Source organism: Anser brachyrhynchus (genome assembly GCF_964034855.1).
Source record: "Anser brachyrhynchus genome assembly, chromosome: 4".
In the NCBI taxonomy this organism is placed as follows: domain Eukaryota; kingdom Metazoa; phylum Chordata; class Aves; order Anseriformes; family Anatidae; genus Anser; species Anser brachyrhynchus.
The window spans coordinates 32,652,330-32,671,671 of record NC_137698.1 but is presented as its reverse complement, the minus strand read 5'-3'; the positions used below and the strand labels follow the sequence as shown (position 1 = coordinate 32,671,671).

General features: G+C 45.0%; 1 protein-coding gene across 1 annotated transcript in view; it reads right to left on the bottom strand.

Annotated features, from left to right (window-relative positions):
* The window catches only part of DCHS2 (dachsous cadherin-related 2), a gene marked incomplete at its 5' end in the record, with an annotated part of 107,774 nt that extends 90,089 nt beyond the window's left edge, over window positions 1-17,685 (bottom strand). Inside the window, one exon of the mRNA XM_080590920.1 lies at window positions 15,841-17,685. Within this exon, the coding sequence (XP_080447046.1) occupies window positions 15,841-17,685 (1,845 nt within the window). The remainder of the gene's footprint in view (window positions 1-15,840) is intronic.
* Between the last annotated feature and the right edge of the window lie 1,657 nt (window positions 17,686-19,342).

The window sequence follows — 19,342 nt, the reverse complement described above, 5'->3', positions numbered from 1 at the left end:
TTCAGTTGCAAATCAAAGAAGAAAAATAAACTAGTCACATGGTCAAAGCACAGAAATATAACGTCTTGATAAAATTTTAAAAATACAGAAGAAGAAACAAAACAAGTGTTTCTAGTTTGTGCAGAGAACTGGCAGCAATGAAATCCCATCCTGATTTAAGCACAGGCACAATCCCTCTGACTGCTCAGTACTGGCTTACCTGAAAGCACATCTGCCTCAGTAACACGGGTGTGCTTCACGTTCCATCTTTTGCTGAGCTTGGAGGCAGAAAACTTTACACTAGGCTGGATGCAAGTCAGAACTAAACCACAGAACTGGTAGGTGAGGTGGAAAAGATAACTAAATATTATTTTTAATTCCCTTTATTACAAAAATTATGGCCAATGGGTGGGGTGGATGGGTGTCTTTTCACGCAGCTCCCAAGGAAAACAGAGATATCTAAAATTTACCAAATGTACCATTTCAAATATCTGCTAGACTTCTAGAAGTTCTCTAGGTACTACCTCTACTAATAGGCAGAAGTAGAACAACTTTCTCCATGCAGGTTCACCACAACCTAGCATTTACATGTAAAGAGGACTTTCTAATCAAACAATAAAGCTTGTGAATGGCAGAAAATTTGTCCTGTTCCATTTAGTATCATGCTAATTCTAACACATTACTGTGATGATCTCTATAGCATAATCTGATCATTTTAAGGCAAGTAGGTATTTACTACGTCTCAGTACCTGAAGAATACTTTCCAGATGCTATCAAAATGGTTAAATAAAGACAAAAGGATTATACAAACATCTACTGCTACCACCTTAAACCTATCCATTTCCAAGACTAGAGTGCACTGAAATATAATCCTTGCTAAAGGAAAGAAGTCTGTTAGACTTTTAAATACTTTAAGCTACCAAATATTTTTCCCACATTCAGTTAACAAACTACACAGTTTTACAATTATCATACATGTAACATGCCACCTACACTTACTACAGTCTTAATTACAAGATAACAGCTTTACATTTCTGGTAATCTATTTTTCCTATCTACAGTGTACGACAACCAAAGAAAGACTAACACAGAGCATGGAGGTCAGTAATATAATACTCCACTAAGTGACTAGTGAAGGCAGAAGGCAAATAACATGCTGAGCAGGTAAAATTTCTAGGGTGTGTGAATGAAGCCATTAATAATCTCTCCTGCAGAAATGAAATTAAGTAATTACCTTCCCCAAGTGTTACATCCCACTGCAGTGAATGCAGCTGAGGCTGTACCCTCTAAGACTGCTAACACCTGGAAAAAGCAATTAGGTCCCAGAGTAACTCATTATCACTCCCAGCAAATGCCAGGGAGCTTCACCTCAGTGCTCCTGCAGGGAGAAGTGTTCCTAAAGACCTTCACAAATCTATTCCACTTCTACAACCTCATGGCAGGTCCCTCCTTGTCAACCACAGATGTTCAGTCTCCTCCACTTTGTATTGTACTAATTAAAACAAGACAATTAAGTCAGGCTTTCAGTATTAAAGAGGGCACTGGGGGAAATACACCAGCAGAAGTCACAGGGCAAGAGTGGAAATAAAGGAAACTGAAATTTCACAGTAACCTCTTCTTTATGAAACAGAACCTCGCATTGCTGTCCAGGACTTTTCTTCCTCTTTCAACTTTCCTTTCTTATGTTCTATTTCTGCATGGCAAATGCTATGTTCATCCTTCTTTTCCAAAAAAGTGAATCATGAAAATAATGTCACAACGATTAAGAACATCTTCAGTACTAAAAGTATTTTCCAAGCACAAGTCTAAACCTGTGATTGTGGAAAACATATTCTGAATTGTACCTGTCTCAAAGGATCAAGAAAAATCTTTACTTACACATATCACTGTGCACAACCCCCTCCAGAAAATAGAAGATGGGTGCTTGTTTTCTGCCTCAGTCCCTGTGTGAGTGAATTAATCACTGAGCTATTAGATAAGAAGAGAGAACATTTACACTTTTACTTAAATTTCTTTGCTTTCTTTGAAGGATCAAAAAAAAAAAAAAGTGCTTTATTTCCAAACAAAGCCAATGTTTCATCCAGCCTGGAGCACCTTATTAATTTCATATTTAATCTGAAAGGGGAAAAAAGCAATAAAATACTTTTCAGGTTTTTTTTCAGACTGAAAGCCTGCATTAATTTTTCAGCTTAGACAAGGCGGGATAAGATGTAAAACATTGAACCAGAAAAAGTGTGATAAAAAAGCTAACAGAAGGCATGACTTTAGGGATGTGAACCAGAGAAGATAACAACCTAATACTGCTACTACTTATTCCGTGCTGCTGGTCTAAATGTCAAAACCATACTGATGACCCAGAAATTTCACCTAAAGGAACTTCTGATTGGTGATGCTGGAGTTACTAAAAACTGATAAATTACCCCAAATCACATAGATTAAAAGAACAAATTAAAAATGGCTCTACCAAATTAATTTTTGTATTTTACATTTTTGAATAATTTATCATATTAAGATCATCCACAATATCAATGCTCCAGCTACAGATGAATATGCTGACAGCCTGCTAACCATGTAGAGATACAAAATCCTCCTGGAGTTGTTAGAAATATGCACGACGCTCCCGAGACTTTAAATCTGTGTTCTGTATTCCAGTTTGCAAGGAGGTCTCTAATGACTGCCCATATGAGGAGGACGTAGTTCTCATGGAAGCTGAATAATTCTAGGCTAGTTATAGTTTAAAAAGTGTTCTTCACTTCACATATTAAACAAGAGTATCCAAATAACTGGACATACAGTTATGTTTCTCTACCTGATAGAATCCCACTTTTATTATCTTTTAAAGAAGCAGCAATACTACCACTTCATTTTTAGAAAATAATTTGACAACAAACGTGAATGGACAGATTACACTATGTTTGATAAATAGCATGTAGATATCTAAAAGGAAGAAGGTGTTTTGGATGTATATGGAATGAGATGGGGTTATCAGCTTGAATTCTAACTCAAGGAAGGGATTTTTCAGCAGCAACAAACAAAAATAACCCCAAATGCCTATCATTTTATCAGGATGTCCTCTGTATTTTTTTGTAACTCATATGTTTACTACTTTAGAGGAAATCTCTTCTTTGAAATGTGTTACTCTTTTTTTTCCATGCATTAATTGCAAATATTTTTTGACCACAGTTTGTTATCCAATACAAATATGTATCAAACAGAAGTCTCACATACCTATGCTCTGACATTACCTTGCCTTAAATGACCAGAACATGTCAAGCACATGAAATGGATATGATTGTGATGGTCTTCAAAAGATGCTGCTGCAACTTATGGTCAGCTTCTGTCTCACAGCTAGAATTTCCCTGCAGATGAGTAGTAGACCAGTACATTTAGTGGTAATCACATGTAGCTTCAAAGCCATATGTGCAAATCCTTACTTCGTAACACAGCTTTTCTAGGTGAGCATCCTTCACTTTGACAGCTATATACAAAAGGAAAACATCCTTTTGCTCTGAAAGCTCATCTGAATCTCGGGCAGTGTGCAGATATTCATAATGTGAAACTCTTACAACAGCATTCATCCCAGAGCTAAAATTCTTTTTTCAAGTGTTTTTCAAGGGTCTTCTTTTCTCCAATTTGGTACATGCAACAGTGAAGTTATAAACAAAAGTAGGCTGAATTATAGCCACCGAAGACCTCATACTCATTGCTACACTGTACTTGGCAACCTTTAAGAACTTCACTGATGCAAGAGGAATAGAAGAACTAAGATGTTTATTCTCCCCAGTCACAATTTCTCATTTCTTGCTTTTTAGGGATGCATCTTATTTAATTGAGTAAATATTAATTCTGAAAGGGATTACAGCTATTCTAAATATTCAGAAGTCCTGAATTATCTAGAGCATTTTTAAAAGTAGGATGGGGAATATGAAAGATGACTGTATGTCTGTTGAGGCTTTCTGAAGGCTTCATTAACAATTCCACACAAGAAAAACGTTTTTAGTAACTGCACAGTGACAATATCCACACTCCTTGTGACAGTTCAGGAATCTTCCCTGTAAACCACTCATGAACTTTGTCTGACATTCTGAATTTGTTTTATAAATAGTGTTTTTTTTTATCGAGTAAATCTCATACACACCATTTCCAGTAAAAGTTTCCAACCACACCTCCCCAACCAGATAAAGTAACTGGCCATTGAAAATAACAATTGCTTCTTTGGCTGAGTGATTAAAGCCAGAAGTGAATTTTCTCCTGCTTGTCCACCAGGAGGAAGCGGAGAGAGCAGAGAATACCCAAGCTAGAAATATTCACTAAGAGAGTGGCTACAACACAAGCTTAGAAAAAGACTTGAAAGATGAGCATAGGGGGCAATCTCAATAATTTTTGGACAAGAGAAAGAAGATGGGGTCTTATTTAACTGGAGACATATAAGATTCATGTGAGAAAAAAGTGGGAGAAAAGCATAGTTACTGAAGAAATGCCGGAAGCTGCAGAAGCCAAGAGGAGCTGGGCAGGATCCCAGCAGTCGCTTGAAAGATTTATGGTATCTCCAGAAGGTGCTTAGAGACCCCCCGGAGGTCCAGATTCCAGGGGCTTAAAGAATGCATGGCCTAATGAAATAAATCCCTAACATATCACCCAGTGAAGTGTCCCAGCAGAGAGGAAACTCTACGAGCAACCCCAGCTAACCCCTATTTTATTATTAAAAAAAAAAAAAGGAAAAAGAAAAAAACACACACACAAAGCTAGAATGAATTCACATGTGAGTTTGTGAGCCAAGAGAAACATAGATGGTTAGTCCTTAGAGCAAGAAGATGAGATTTTAACAGCTGTAAAGTGTTGAGTTAATGCTCACAGGGTATGTTGCTTGGTGGATTTTTTCCCCATCATCATATGGAACAAAGCTCAGTATCTGCTATAGGCCTCCTCAGCCCTGGGGTTAGATTAGAAGATATCCAGAAAGAATTACAATGATCTTGGAGAAAGAACATCACCAGGAATCAGTTCTTTATGAGGAGCTTTAGCTTCTCAGAGACTCACAAATCAATTAAAGTAATAAAGATATTAGACATGAATACTTCAGACCATGTAATTATAACTTGAGTGTAAAATAAAGAGGGAAATAAACAGTCTGTATCTCAGTTTTAAAGTGATAAGCAAGTAACATTAAAAATGAAAGGGACAGTTAAAGGCAAACAGACAAATACGGGGGTTTGGATATGAGAGAAGACTAGGACTTAAGTCAGTCAGGATAAATATATGTAGATACTCAGAAAAGAATGAGCAAAACTGGGTGTGCTAAGATGAGAAGCCAGCATACTGTTAAAATTGGCCACTGCGTGAGAGGTGAAGGAGTACCTTCCTCACTCTGGTATCAACAATTATCATAACTAATGGGAATGAAAATGCGAGAAAGGAAGTTATACATGTTGAAGTTAACATTAAATCAGTGTTCAGAATGGGAGGATCCGACCTAGAATTGTTAAAGAACTTACAAATAAAACTACAAGGTTGCAGCCAAAACTATTCTAGGTCTTAACAAATCCACCTCTCTTGAAAATACCGAAAGGAGAGGCAACAGTGTAGAAAAGAAGAGCAAATGAACGTGGGCACTGCAGTCCCATCATGCTGACCAAAACAGATACAAACTTTAGAACAAGTTCTGAAGAATAGGCAGAAGATAGAATAAGTGGATAAAAGACAACATTTTGCCAAGTATTTTGGTATCCTTTTGACAATGGATTTTCTAGACACACAAAGCTTAATAGATTTAGTCGATCTGCATTTTGTGAAGCAACATTTCTTTCCATTTTTATTTAGTACAGACTCAGCTATTAGTCAAAAGATCATATGGTTAGAAACCAGGTAAGAAGAAAAGAAAACAAGATGGGAAGGGAAAAGGGAAGTAACGAAGTACATTTTAAGTGGCCTCCAATTAGATACAATAGACATCAGAAATCTCCCAGGAAACAGAAATGTTCTCCAAAATGGTGTTTCAACAACAGAGTTTCAGAAACTTTAGGATAACGTGTATCCCATAACTGCAGTGTTCTGGAAATGCAACACATGTTCTGGTCTAAGTCCCGAATGTTGGCCTTGGTCCTCAACACAAACAGCTTCAGACAAACCTTTCAGAAAATGAAAAGCAGTTAGACTTTCAAAATGAGTGTTCCCACTGCCAACTCTTTTTCCCCTCCAAAGACACAGGCACAAATGGAGAATTAAAAAAAAAAAAGAAAAAAAAAAGAAAAAAAAAAGTAGTAATTAGTGATTAGTTCCAAGAAAATTCAAACCTTACTTCTTTAATTGCAAATCACAAATCTAAGAGATTTGGCGGTTCATTTTTTCAATGAAAAGAGAATGCAAAAGCAGCCTGCTATCAGAACAAAATCATTATAAGACTGCAACACTGCCAAAATTATTGCTAAAGACATCAACTTCAAAGACAGCTAAAGAAAGAAAAGAAACAAATTCCGGGATATGGAATTTTACTTTAACAGTAACAAAAATGAGAGAACAAACAACAATAGAAGCCAAATATACATTTTTGTCTTTCTTCTTTCTTTTTAGAACCAGAATGAAATGTCCCCTCTTAGCTCCTTTAAAAATTATATGAACGCGAAACTAAAAGCAAAAGAAATTTTGAAGCTGTGAGTCTGTCTTCAACTGCAACCTTTGGGTAAAATCATTATTCTAGTGTCACTGGTGATGGAAGCACAGACTGCGTTAAAATATGTGACATTAAGAAAAAGTTCTGTGCTCTGGGAAAGTAGGTCATGTTTGTACTGCAGTTTATTTCATCCCCTTGCTCCTACAGCACCATGAATACAGCGCTCCCTCTCTCCGCCTTGGAGACACAGGCACACATTAAATGAGCTGGGATTTTCAAAATTCAGAGAACCTGAAAAACCCCCAAAGAACAAGTCCTGGCTGATTTCATCGAGGCTTATGTTCCTAAGCTGCCTGCACACTTGCGCAACAAAGGCTCTTTTGAAAACAGCCTTCCAGCTCCCCACTGCCCCACAACTTCTGCAGCCATCAAGGGGCGCGAGGTTGTCGTACAGCATTACCATATGGTAGCATTTTACACTTACTTTGCACGGGCTTAGCGGTCTATGTAAAGCAGAAGGCAGGCAGGAATTACCAAGTTTGTTCGTTTTTAAAAACACACATTACTGACTTGTGCTGTGAGGTAAACAGCCAGTTTTCCCCGAGCAATGTTGCCCCATCCTATTACCCCAGCACAAGCTGGCAACGGGATTCTGCTGAGGCTTTGAGCATCAACTGCCCCTTGGCACTAATGGCGCTAAAAAGCTACTCCAAAGCTACGCTAGAGTAACTACAATTGTAAGCAAGAAGTCTGAAATGCCTTTAGTGATTTCACCTCTCAAAATGCTATAAAATTATACTCTATTCAATGTCTTTTTGAGCATGAGTAATAGTGCGGCACACAAAATGCGCAAACAGGGACAAAACTGTTGGAAACAGAGCAAGCACTGAGCTGGCATAAATCAGGTTACTAATCCCCTTCCCCCAAACATATCTGTGAATTTTAACGTTTAAATTCTGTGTTGATACATTCTTGAGATTAATACATTTTCTAATACCACACCAAAAAAAACTATCTATCCAGCAGGCACTTACAGTACAACGTACAGCACAAGCATTAACAAGGTGATAATCCTTGTCTCAAAGAGCTTATTCTCCTCCATCTGACAGCATCTAAAGACAACTGAAAATCTTTTCGGAACAGAAATTTATGTTACAGAACATGCTTTATCTTGTCCATTCCCACATAAGGGCACAACATCACTCCTACAGTAATATCATCAAGTATTACAGTGGTAAAAGTACCAAACTGAAACGTATTCAAGAAATTAGCTAATTAATAAAAGTGTGTGGAGTTTCTTACAGAATCAAACTGGATAAATGTCCAAAGAAATAGCCTATCACAAGATTAACAGTACATCGCTATGTAAAAATAATTAGGTGTCTATATGAGAATGCTTAATATGTAGCCCTACTTTTGTATGGAAGCAGAGATGAAGATATCAATAAAGCCTTGACTTTGATAACAATCTTTGAGAAAACCTCTTTTCTACAAATGGTCAGTCTACTATCAAGGCAGTCATGGTGCAGAAGGCCAACTGGGAGAACAGGCTCCAATAAACTATTACTTTGGTATGACTGGCCATGAGTTCAGAATTTAAAGAAACTACAAAACATAGTACGAAAAAATGAATGTGTACTATAAAATTATACTTTCTGGGGTTTTACACATTAGGAAACAAAAGATGGTGTAGCATGTAACCTACCAGAGGCTGAGTGCAGGAGTGCAGTTTCTCTGATTGGTGACATACATCCAGTTCCTTGGACGCTGCATTAAACCATATGTGTTTATTTATAATTGTAAAGAAAAAAACCACCAAGGCATACACAAGTTGTTTGTCTCACATATGTTCAGTCAGACGTTAGTTAAAAAAACTGCCCTTCCTGTTACCCCTTTCCCAGTACCAGATGTAGGTAGAAGCCAGTGGAAGTGGAGCAGACATAAGCATGACAAGCTAATTCCCTGCATGAGGGACATAGCTGGGGAAGGGGGAAGGGGAGATGAAAACACTACACAGGAGTCCCACAAGGTCAGTGCGGGAGATTGAGACATCTGTCAAGGCTGGAAATCAGTACGTTTGCTTGTATAATAGCAGATATTGTTGTTACCGCAACAGTTTTACTCTTAAAACAGTGCAGCCTGTGAGAGCAAGTAAATAGGCATGACAGCATCCGGATTTTTAAGTCGCATCCAACAGGAATCAGACGCATTAAAGTCTGGCAGAAATGTAATGCTTGTTTTCATTTAAGGAAAGGGAAGAGAGAAGACAGAACCTAGAGCAGCATCTCTAATGCTATGCTGTCAGTTACAAAAGGCAAGTCCACTTCTCAGCAAAGCAGTGTCTCAAAGTCCATAGATGTGACCCTCTCTGGAGTAACCTCCGTATCAATGTGGAGCAGAGGAAAAGGGGTTGCAACAAAAGCATCTTCCCTTAAAACATGTTCTGCTTACTCTCATGTCTCACCCATGAAGGGTGAGGCTTTGGGGTGTACAGTAAACTTCACCCACATAAAGAAAAACCTAGTTAACATTTTCTTTATGCTGCCTGATTTAAAGGAGACTGAGCAAGGAATGAGAATGATACAGATTTGGCACACAGAACAATTTCCTCGGTGATCCACATGCTTTGGTACATAGCTCCTGCACCTACCCTGAAAACCCTAACCTAGTAATTACCAAGAGAACGAGGCAGAGATTTTACACCCACACACCGCTGGCCAGCATACAGGTCCTTAGGGACACTCCTGCTGCATTACTGTGTGCTGGTGGTCACTGTGAATGCTGACAGTTACTACGTGTGGTCCTGTACGTGTTAAATAGGATGCAACTGTTTAAACTCCTGCACATTTATATATACATATATATGTATATAGGTACACACACACATTTATTAGGAAAGCAGTTCACTACCAGAAGGTGAGAAGTGTTTGCACATCTTCTGTTGCCGAATCAAATACACCATTACTGGATATGTTCTCCAGGTATGATGCAAATCCTTTGCAGTCCTACATTCACCAGAGAAGAATGATTTCACTCAAGTGCCAATGAAATTAAAAAGCTCCTGAACTGACTGAATGAACTGTGACTTATAAGTAATATATTAAAAATCTATTACTCTTCCTGAAAGAAGCCTCTTTTGCACAGATTACGTACATCTGTGCCAAGTGAGCTCTGTAGTATTTTCCACCAAGTGTATTGTGTCAGCTGATATCTGTGCCTCTGTGCTGTTGACACCTATTGTGGGATTTTCATAAGCAATCTGGCAGAGCCCCCCACTCTTTGCTACAGCGGTGTTCTTACTCCTTACCACTTAAGAGGGAACAGGGAGTAAGGGTTGCTTAAACAAACCCTATCATTAACGCATCACAGAACAAGTTTCTCCTACATGCACAGTGCACCAAATCCCATAAAACTCCTGAGTAGGTTCTAAATCAAACTCTTGAATTTTAAAAGACAAATGCAGACTCTATAAATCATTCATGTTTTTTAAGCGTGCAATTAGAAGTTTGTTTTCAAGAATGAATAAAGCAGTGAAATAAAAACAAGGGCTTGCTCTGTGATGTGTCAATCTCTTTGCATTGCAAGCTAGACCTTAAGAGGTTGTGAACTCATATATTTCCCAATGCTTTAAAACCTTCCAGGAAAGACTAAGCCTTCTGCTTACCCAGCAATTTATGAAAATCTATACGGATGATAAACTGACGTTAATGTTTGATAAATGAATAGACAGGCCATAGCCAGCCATTTACAGCTTATTTATAATTTGCTCGAGTGTGGCATAAAACAACTGCTGAAGTCAGCTCTTTGATTAAAGGTGAACACCAGCAAAACCATTGCTTTTCTGAAGGGGACTGGCTCCCATCTGAAACAGTAGCACACCAACCACTAACCCAAAAAGTCAGTGACTATGGAGGAACTTACTTCTACCTCCCACTTCTCATATCCGTGCATTGTTAGGATCAGTGCTTCCTGCACCTACAAAGCATGCAGCCTGTGCTTAAGACCAGCACTGAAAGGATAGCATCAAGAATCGGACTCTCATTACTATAAACTTTTCAGTTATTGAACGAAACTCTTTTCCTATTATTAAAAAGCTAAAGGGCACCAAAATTAGAATTCTGAAGCAAAAGAATATTTAAAAATCCTACTCATTTAAAGAGACTTTAAAGCAATCATTAAAATCATGTATTTTGCTTTCTGAATTTTTTCCTTTCCTCCATCTCCATACAGGAATCATCAGAATATTGCACAGTCAAAGAGCCACTTATTATTCTCTGGGCCCAGACCATCCATACTTGTGAAGCTACATATTTTATAGATCAAATAAAGTTCAGGGCAGCCATGAAAACTGATTTTATTCTGCAAAGCTGTTATAATCTACCGAGAATCTACTGAATGGCTTCCGGAGTGCAAAAGGATATCTGTTGTGAATTTATAGAAAAATAATTGCTTCAAAATCATATACCAAACAGATAAATCATGATATGGTGACTGCTGTCAGACTTAATAATATAGTATTAATTGGATGGATGAATGAATAAATACTGTTGCATTGTAATTAGAGGTGAGATGATTGATTTCTTTGCTGTAACTGTAGTTCAGCCTGGCTTTTGGTCTCCCTGTTGTCAATTACAGTAGCTTTAAAATGTATCATTCTAAGTCAACAAACAAAACCTAACTCTTCCCTGCAGCTGAATTCTTGAAATAGGATACAGCGAAGCTAGACCTGGAAAGCTCAAGAAACTTAAGAGTTGCCCACATGGCCTGATCTCCTCCAGCCTCTTTTTCTCTTACGTCTAGTGAGGATGAGCCAGATTTTACAGCTCCTTATAGTCTAGTTTGTTGGTTTCATTTCTGTTTCTAGTAACCGCAGCGTGGATGAAATGATCTAAAACCAAAACCTTCAGAGAAAGGACAGTCCTTTCAGCTCCCTGCTTCAACATTCAGGGAAAGAAAAGAAAGGAAAATGCAGTCTGCAGGCTGTGCTGCTACCTGGTCAGGGGCCCAGCAAAAGATTACAGCCTCCAAGCCTCCATCACTTCTAGCAGGGATGTATCCCTCATCCCTTTTCATACTCTTACTTTTCTTTCTTTTTATTTTGCAGAAAGCAGAGAAAAAATGAGGAACAGCTGCATGTTAAAATGTCCTTTTTAGAACCCTCTCCTTCTGGTAGTGCCTCTTGGAAATGTGTATTTCAAGTAAAAACAGTTTATCTGAAATATACTAAGCACTTAAACAAAAATCAAAAACAAAGCAACCTTCTTATTATACCTTTAAATATTATTTTATAGAAACCTGCAGGCCTTTCCCTAATCATGGACTAATTGCAAGTGTACTTAGGCTAGCTTCTAGGGCTCTAAACAAAATCTTTCTTTGCTGTCATTGCATTTACAAACCCCTCACAATCTCAGCACCAGAAGGACCGTCATTTTTAAATAAAAGGAACGGAGGAGCTCTAACCAGTGAGTTAAAACAGCCTCCTTAATGGACCAGAAAAGTGCAAGTTGTCATAACAGCGGAATGTACATAGGTCTTTATCATTTGACAGTTAACATATGTTTTTTCTCCTCTTCTGTGCTGTCAGAGATCACTCAAAAGCCAATAAACATATTTTCTGATAAACCATGAAAGAAAATGAACTTAGGAAAACAAGAAAACTCTACTGACATGACTGTCACTAATTCATGACGATTTATGTTCTCTTCAAGATGCAATTACAGGCTTTTAACACATTATTATACTTTTCCTAAGAACTCATGTGCAGAATTAAGTGAGCTACGTTCCTGCCACAGAGCACCTCACAAGCTCCAGCACACTCCGGCTGGGGAAGCAAGTTTAACCTACCAGTCCCAAACATATACAGAATGTGCCGTGCTGTGTAACACAAAATAAACACCTCCATTAAGCTTGAAATAAGAGTTCAGCTGAGATCTGCAATAGCCACCAAATCTCTTTCTAACTCTAAGCCCTGCATAGCCCAATAAGGGACAAATAGTCATTTACGCAGGAGTCCCTGGAGGACACAAAGCAGAACTGGCACATTTTTGCTTCACCAAGGTAAAAGGTACAACCTAAGGAAAAGAGGCGCCAACCTGATGTACTGAATTATTTTCCTTTAAATCAAGTTTTAGCCTGCTGCATGAGAGACAAAGAAAATATATTGCTGCTTCAGGTAGGAGACTGAAAATCCTGACAGACCTGGCAACTCAGTACTCTAATTTTGAGATAGATGTATTGTACTAGAGAGAGCCATTTCAATGAGTATTACAAAGCACTGCAATCACCTAAAAAGCTCGAAAATGAAATTAGTAATGAGAATTTAACCTGTGTTATCAAGTCAGGTCAACGGGAAAACTTTATTCCTCAATTCATTACATTAGGAGTAAGAGAATGGCTCACAAGAGAGACACTCGGTCACACTCATCACCCTTAGGCCACAGAGGTGCAATCATCACAGAGGCATAAATCATCGTCTGTTAAACCCAACTGAACTTGCCAAGCTGACACCAAGGAGCAAGGAAACAGGACATCATCATCATCATCACTCAGCTGTCCACAGGCTTTGCAATCACATTGCTCCATTAGACTGGGATGAAAAGTATAGAAAGAAAAAAAAAAAAAAGAAGAAAGCCAGAGCTGCTCTCGCTTTTTGTCCATCTTATCTCCTTTCTAGGTCATACTGAAGATCCACAGAAAACAGACTCGTATTACGTTGAAAGTTCCCTTACCCAACCTGTCCTGACTTGCATTTTACTTATGAAAGCGCCCCAAAGGCTACAAGTTCAGAAGTGCTGCCGCCTCAGAGACCATTGCCCTTCAACGGGAACCATGAAACATGCCCCTTGTTCACCCTGCAGCCACTGTCCTTCGCAATGTGCCATAATGGTGACCACACCGCACAAACTCAGCCTACACCATCTCCTGCATAAGACTTGATTCAATTACCCATGGTAATCCTTATATTTTAACAAAGGTGCGTCTACCACAACCTTTTACAAGACAGAAGTTCAGTAGCCAAAAAGAGACAAAAATGTGATAAACTCTAATAACATCTTCAGAAATCTAGTTATACGTGTTTCACTGTATACCTGTGCAGTACTTTCCAATGTCCAATCACTTCCACATTGATCTTCCCTTTTCTTCATTTAGACTTTTTCCCATTTGTCTGCTCAGATTTCTGATCTCACCTGTGTTATTTTCTTCAGTGATGCAATCATTACATTGCCGCGCTTCTTTCTATCTTAGCCAATGTAAACAAACACCACTTATTTTTCAGGATGCAGATTCTCCTTTCCTGGGAAATCTTCACCAGAAGGGAGAGCTTTTTGCCAACACGGAAAATCCTGTCCCTATGCCTGGAAATGAGCAGTGGTTGCAGCAGCTGCTGAAAACTCCATGTCCCCTAAGTGCAGTGCAGTTAATTCCTTCAACCAGTGACTTTCTACAAAACAGCAGAAACCACTGACAGACAGGCTTAAATGCAAGTTGACACACTTCATTTATCTACCCCATGAGATATTATCCCAAAGGCAAGGAGGCAGAAGGGAACGAAAACCTAACTGAGAGTCACAGCCAGAGTAAAAGGCCTCACAGAAGGAAAGAAATCTCCCATCAACAGCGTGCAGCGAAGAACACAAGGGAACAAATTGCCCAGCATTTTGTGGTGTTTGTTTTCAGGAGGAGCAATAACACATTCTGGGGTCACCCCCTCTTCATGCTAGCTCTGAAGTTCAAGAGCCAAGTGAGAGCCAGGACTCCTACCATGGATCCTGAAAGATGGCTTGGCCAAAGCAAAAACTATTTTCTTCATTCACAGCACCCACTGAAGCTACAACAGCAATGAAAATGAAGCCACCTGCTTTATGAGAGCTTTTCCTGCTTATGACAGGTGAATAGGATGAAAGCAGGGAAAATGGATTGGAAATGGATATTTTAAAAGGGAGCACGTTTAAGGATTAAACCTATTAAGCCTAGTAAGAAATGTGGGCATCACTCCAATGGTACAGGATTAATCTGCACGCAGAAACAGCAGCTTCCTTCCCCGGCAGTCCAAGGGATGCTCATTTCCTATTCCTCACACACTCTGGATCACCTTTGGCTTTAATCTCGCAGGTCTGATCATCCACCCATGTAACCTGCCTACTTTTTCCTACTCTCTAAGAAGGATCACGGCAGCCTGGTGATGTTTGCAAAATTCAGCACACCCCGGATGATACCCTCGCATGTGGTGCTTTGACCTGCTAGAAAACCTGTATCGAGCAAGTACCAAACCCCAGCATTTCTATTTTTTTCCCCAGGTCCTTCAAGCAGCGCCTGTCCGGCCAAACCACACGCACGAGTCGCTGTGTTTCAGCACCACGGACCGCAGGGGCCCCGCGCACCAGCCCTGCAGCCAGGTTTTCTCGTTGTTTTGGGATACGAGATACAAAGCTGAAGGCTTTCCAGTGTAGAAATTCTGAAATCTTCCAAGCTAAAGGCAAAAGGGGTATCTGGCAAATCCTGGCCTTGAAAAACCTCCATTCAACCTCACTTACGCAGGATTTTTTGATGTACAAAAGCGGACATTTTTTTCTATCAGCGTTAATCACTTTCTGTAAAGGCAGGGTGAATTGATTCTCTTCGTTATCCGAGAGAGCTCTGACAACATTACAAAGCCCCAGAAATGCTTTTTAATGTCAGGTCCCTCTGTGTCACACTTGCTCTCTGCCATAAAGTTCCCCTGTGCGCCACACTTACCCTCCGAGATGTGTGATCTTACTGATTCTACACTGAGGACTCTCCCAAATCCTCCAAAGCGGGCAGCTTAAACAGGCTGTTTAACTGTGTGGGGCTTGGAGAGAGCCGGCACCTGAATCTCTGCAGATCCAAGCTTTTGTGCTCATTACCTGGGCTGCTTCACGTTGCAGAAGGTGTAAGCGATATTTTTATTCTAGGGCAGAAAACCTAAAGCCCTAAAACCAAGAAAATAAGCACCCGTAGGCTGTGTAGGCTATGACTTAGCCACCACAGTGCACGGCGCTGCTGCTCCCATCCCGCCCGGAGGGCCGGGGCGGCCGTCGGGGGGGACGGGGCCGTCGGGGCGGGCTGGCCCTCGGGGGGACACGGCAGCCGAGGTGACACTGCCGTCGGGGGGTCACAGCCATCGGGGCGGGCCGGCTGTCGGGGTCACGAGGCCGTCGGGGGCACGGGGCCGTCGTGGGGCCGGTGCCGTCGGGGGTGCCGGCGCCGTCGTGTCCCGCCCCGGGGCTCACCTGCAGCAGGCAGCGGCCGGGCGCGGCGTGCTCGGGGAGGCGCCCGCGGTAGACGCGCCGCTCGAAGCGGGGCTCGTTGTCGTTGGCGTCCTCCAGGCGGACGCTGAGCCGGGCGGAGGCGGAGCGGGGCGGGCGGCCGCCGTCGCGGGCCACCACCCGCAGCTCCAGCGCCGCCTGCCGCTCCCGGTCGAGGCGGGCGCGGGTGCTGACGGCGCCGCTCCGCGCGTCGATGCGCAGCAGCGCCAGGGCGGCGGGCGCGCCCTCCAGCGCGTAGCGCACCTCGGCGTTGGGCGAGCCCGGCTCGTCGGCGTCCGAGGCGCTGAGGCGCAGCACGGCCGTGCCGGGGGAGGCGGCCTCCGAGACGGCGGCGCGGTAGTGGGGCTGCGCGAAGGCGGGCGCCTCGTCGTTGAGGTCGGCGACGCGCAGCAGCAGCGGCTGCTCGGCGGAGAGCGGCGGCGCGCCGCCGTCGCGGGCCACCAGGCGCAGCTCGTAGAGGTCGCGGCGCTCCCGGTCGAGCGGGGCCGCCACGCAGAGGAAGAAGACGCCGGCGCCCGCCGGGCGCAGCGAGAAGGCGCCGTCGGCGCCGCGCAGGGCCAGCGCCACGCCGGGCTCGCCGCCCGCCTCGTCGGCGTCCGAGACGGAGACGCGGGCCACGTAGTCGCCCGGCCGCGCCCCCTCGGAGACCCGCGGGCCGCCGCTCTCGGTGAGGAAGAGCAGGCGGATGGCCGGCCGGTTGTCGTTCACGTCCAGCACGGCCACGGAGACGAGCGCGCTGGACACCTCGGGCTGCGCGCCGCCGTCCCGCGCCTCCACCACCAGGCGGTGCAGCGCCCGCGCCTCGCGGTCCAGCGGGCGGCGGAGCCGCAGCACGCCGCTGCGCTCCTCCACGGCGAAGTAGCCGTCGGGGTCGCTCTGCCGGCGGTTGATGGCGTAGCGCACCTCGCCGTTGGCGCCCAGGTCCGGGTCGGTGGCCAGCAGGCGGCACACGGCCGTGCCCGGCGCCGCGTCCTCCCGCAGGCGCGCCCGGTACTCGGCGCGGCTGAAGGCGGGCGCGTTGTCGTTCTCGTCCAGCACCCGCACGGCCACCCGCAGCCGGCCGCGGCGCCGCGGGCTGCCGCCGTCCCACGCCTCCACCACCAGCCGGTGCTCGGCCGCCCGCTCCCGGTCCAGCCGCCGCAGCAGCACCAGGTCCAGCGGCTCCGGCGGCGAGCCCGGCGCCGGGCGCCCGTAGCGCAGCGCGAACAGCGGCGGCTCGCCGGCCGCCAGCAGCGCGTAGCCCTGCGTGCCGAAGCGGCCGGCGTCGGGGTCGCGGGCGGCGGGCAGGCGGAAGGCGGTGCCGGGGGGGCTCAGCTCCGACACGTCGAGCCGCAGGCGGTCCCTCGGGAAGCGCGGCGGGTGGTCGTTCACGTCGGCCACCGCGATCTCCACCTGCACCACGTCGCCGCGCAGCGTGGCCGCCGCGAAGCTGTAGCGCGCCCGGCGCTCCCGGTCCAGCCGCCGCGCCGTGCGGATGATGCCCGTGTCGGGCTGCACGTGGAAGTCGGCCAGCACCGCCGACTCGCCGCTGCCCTCCGACAGCAGGAAGCCCCCCGGCGGCGCGGAGCCCTCCGGCAGCCCGGCGCGGATGTCGCCCACCAGCGTGTCGGCCGGCAGCCCCTCGTCCACCGCCAGGCTCAGCTTGTAGGCCGGCGCCGCGCCGCCGCCGCCCGCCGCGCACAGCCACAGCCACAGCGGCACCAGCGCCCGCCCCGACGGGGCGGCCGGCGCCGGGGCTCCGCCGCCGCCTCGCCCCCCTCGGCCGCTCCGGCACCTGTCGCCGCCGCCGCCCCGCCGCCGCCCCGCCATGCTCCTCCGCTGCGCCGGCAGGAGGAGAGCCTGCGAGCCTGCAAGGCGCTGCGAGGACGAGCGAGTGCGAGGGGGCGGGCAGGGCGGCTCCCCGCCGCCGCCACCGCCCCGCGCAGCCCCCGCCCCGCCGCCCCCCGCCGCCCCCCGGCGCTCGGAGGGTTGGGGGGGCTCGGGCGGGAGCGGAGCGCCCCGGGGAGCCGGGGCACGCGGGGGCACGGGGAGGGATTTAAATCGGACGGAAACCTGCGAGGGTTTGCCGTGTTCGGCCAGGATTTTTCTCGCCTTAATGTTCGCGTCTTCGCTTTCTAGGCTCGCTCTTTATCCCAGCGTTAGGTCAGTAAACAGCGCTCGGCACGGCAGGGGAGCACTTACCAGGAGTAAGCTCTAAGGAGGAAGTTGGGTCGGCTTGAGTGGGACCAGGATTTCCTTCCTTTTTCGCTATTCCTGACTCCCGTATCTGACTGGGAAGAATTAGTGATTCTTCGGTGCCACCGAGAATATACGGCGTCATATAAATGCTAAGTACCAGACATCCATCTTCCCGTGAAAGCTACGTGCGATGCTTCAACAGTTACCTGCAGCCTCCTGCTGCTCCCGCTGCTCCCTTCCCAAACTCCATTTCCCCTTTCTCCTGCCGGCCAGTCGGAGAAAAGCACATTCATCCTAGGGCAGACAAGTGAAATCAGGGCAAAGAAAATAAAGTGGCAGGAGGAGATGCTGCGGGTTAGGTCCCCTGCTATGAAGGAGCATGGGGCACTTGGGAGAGCAGCTCTTTTGCTAGTTGCCTCCCTAGGAACTGCTACCCACATCCCACTGCCAGAGCACCAGTTCCCTGAGGAAGGGGCAAAGCCGCTGCAACAGCCCTGAAAGTATCCACGTAGGGCAGGAGAAGGGAAGAGAAGGGTGGCTTTTTCCCACGTTGCTATAACCTAAAAAGTCAACATACCGAGGTAAGAGGGAAAAGCAGTTTTCAAAGTAAGTCTGGAAGTCTGCGAGTGTGTGTGCCTGCATGTGCGGGAGGGGAGAGGCACAGATCGTATCGCTACATCTGACTGGCCTCCCTATGTAGAGAGACAGGGCTGAGCAAAATCTAGATTTTGTCAGATCTTCTTAGGCACAGTGCAAATTCTGAGAAAGTCTCTGTATATTTATATACTGCGATAATTACAAGCATAGAAGCAAGAAGGAAACGCTGAGGCCCTTGCCAGTTCCATTCATATTCATTGAGAAAACACATGGATCCTCCCCAAGTCACAGATGTTCAATATGAAAATGCCTAAATTCCATTGAATCACAGCAAGTTTGGAAAAACTGCCATGTCCCATGCAGCCCATGCAGTCACTAAGAAAACATGTGAATCATGTTCAGTCAGGCGCGTTTACTGAGGAAATAAACAAAACCTGCTGTTGCCAAGCTCAGGCAGTGCCTAAGGAGCAAGGTTCTGTATTCAGACACAGCAAGCATGGAGGCAGCTGGAAAAAAAAAAAAAATAAGACGGACTTAGCTGTCTGAGGTTCTGGCAGTATAGAAATAGATAACCCAGCATCCCTGTGTTTTGTGAGGCCAGGGCACATCATCAGTTTTACATCATGTAAAGTCATGTAAAACCCTGCCCAACTGCAGCATGTTTCCAGAAATGCCGCATCTGTGGGACAGC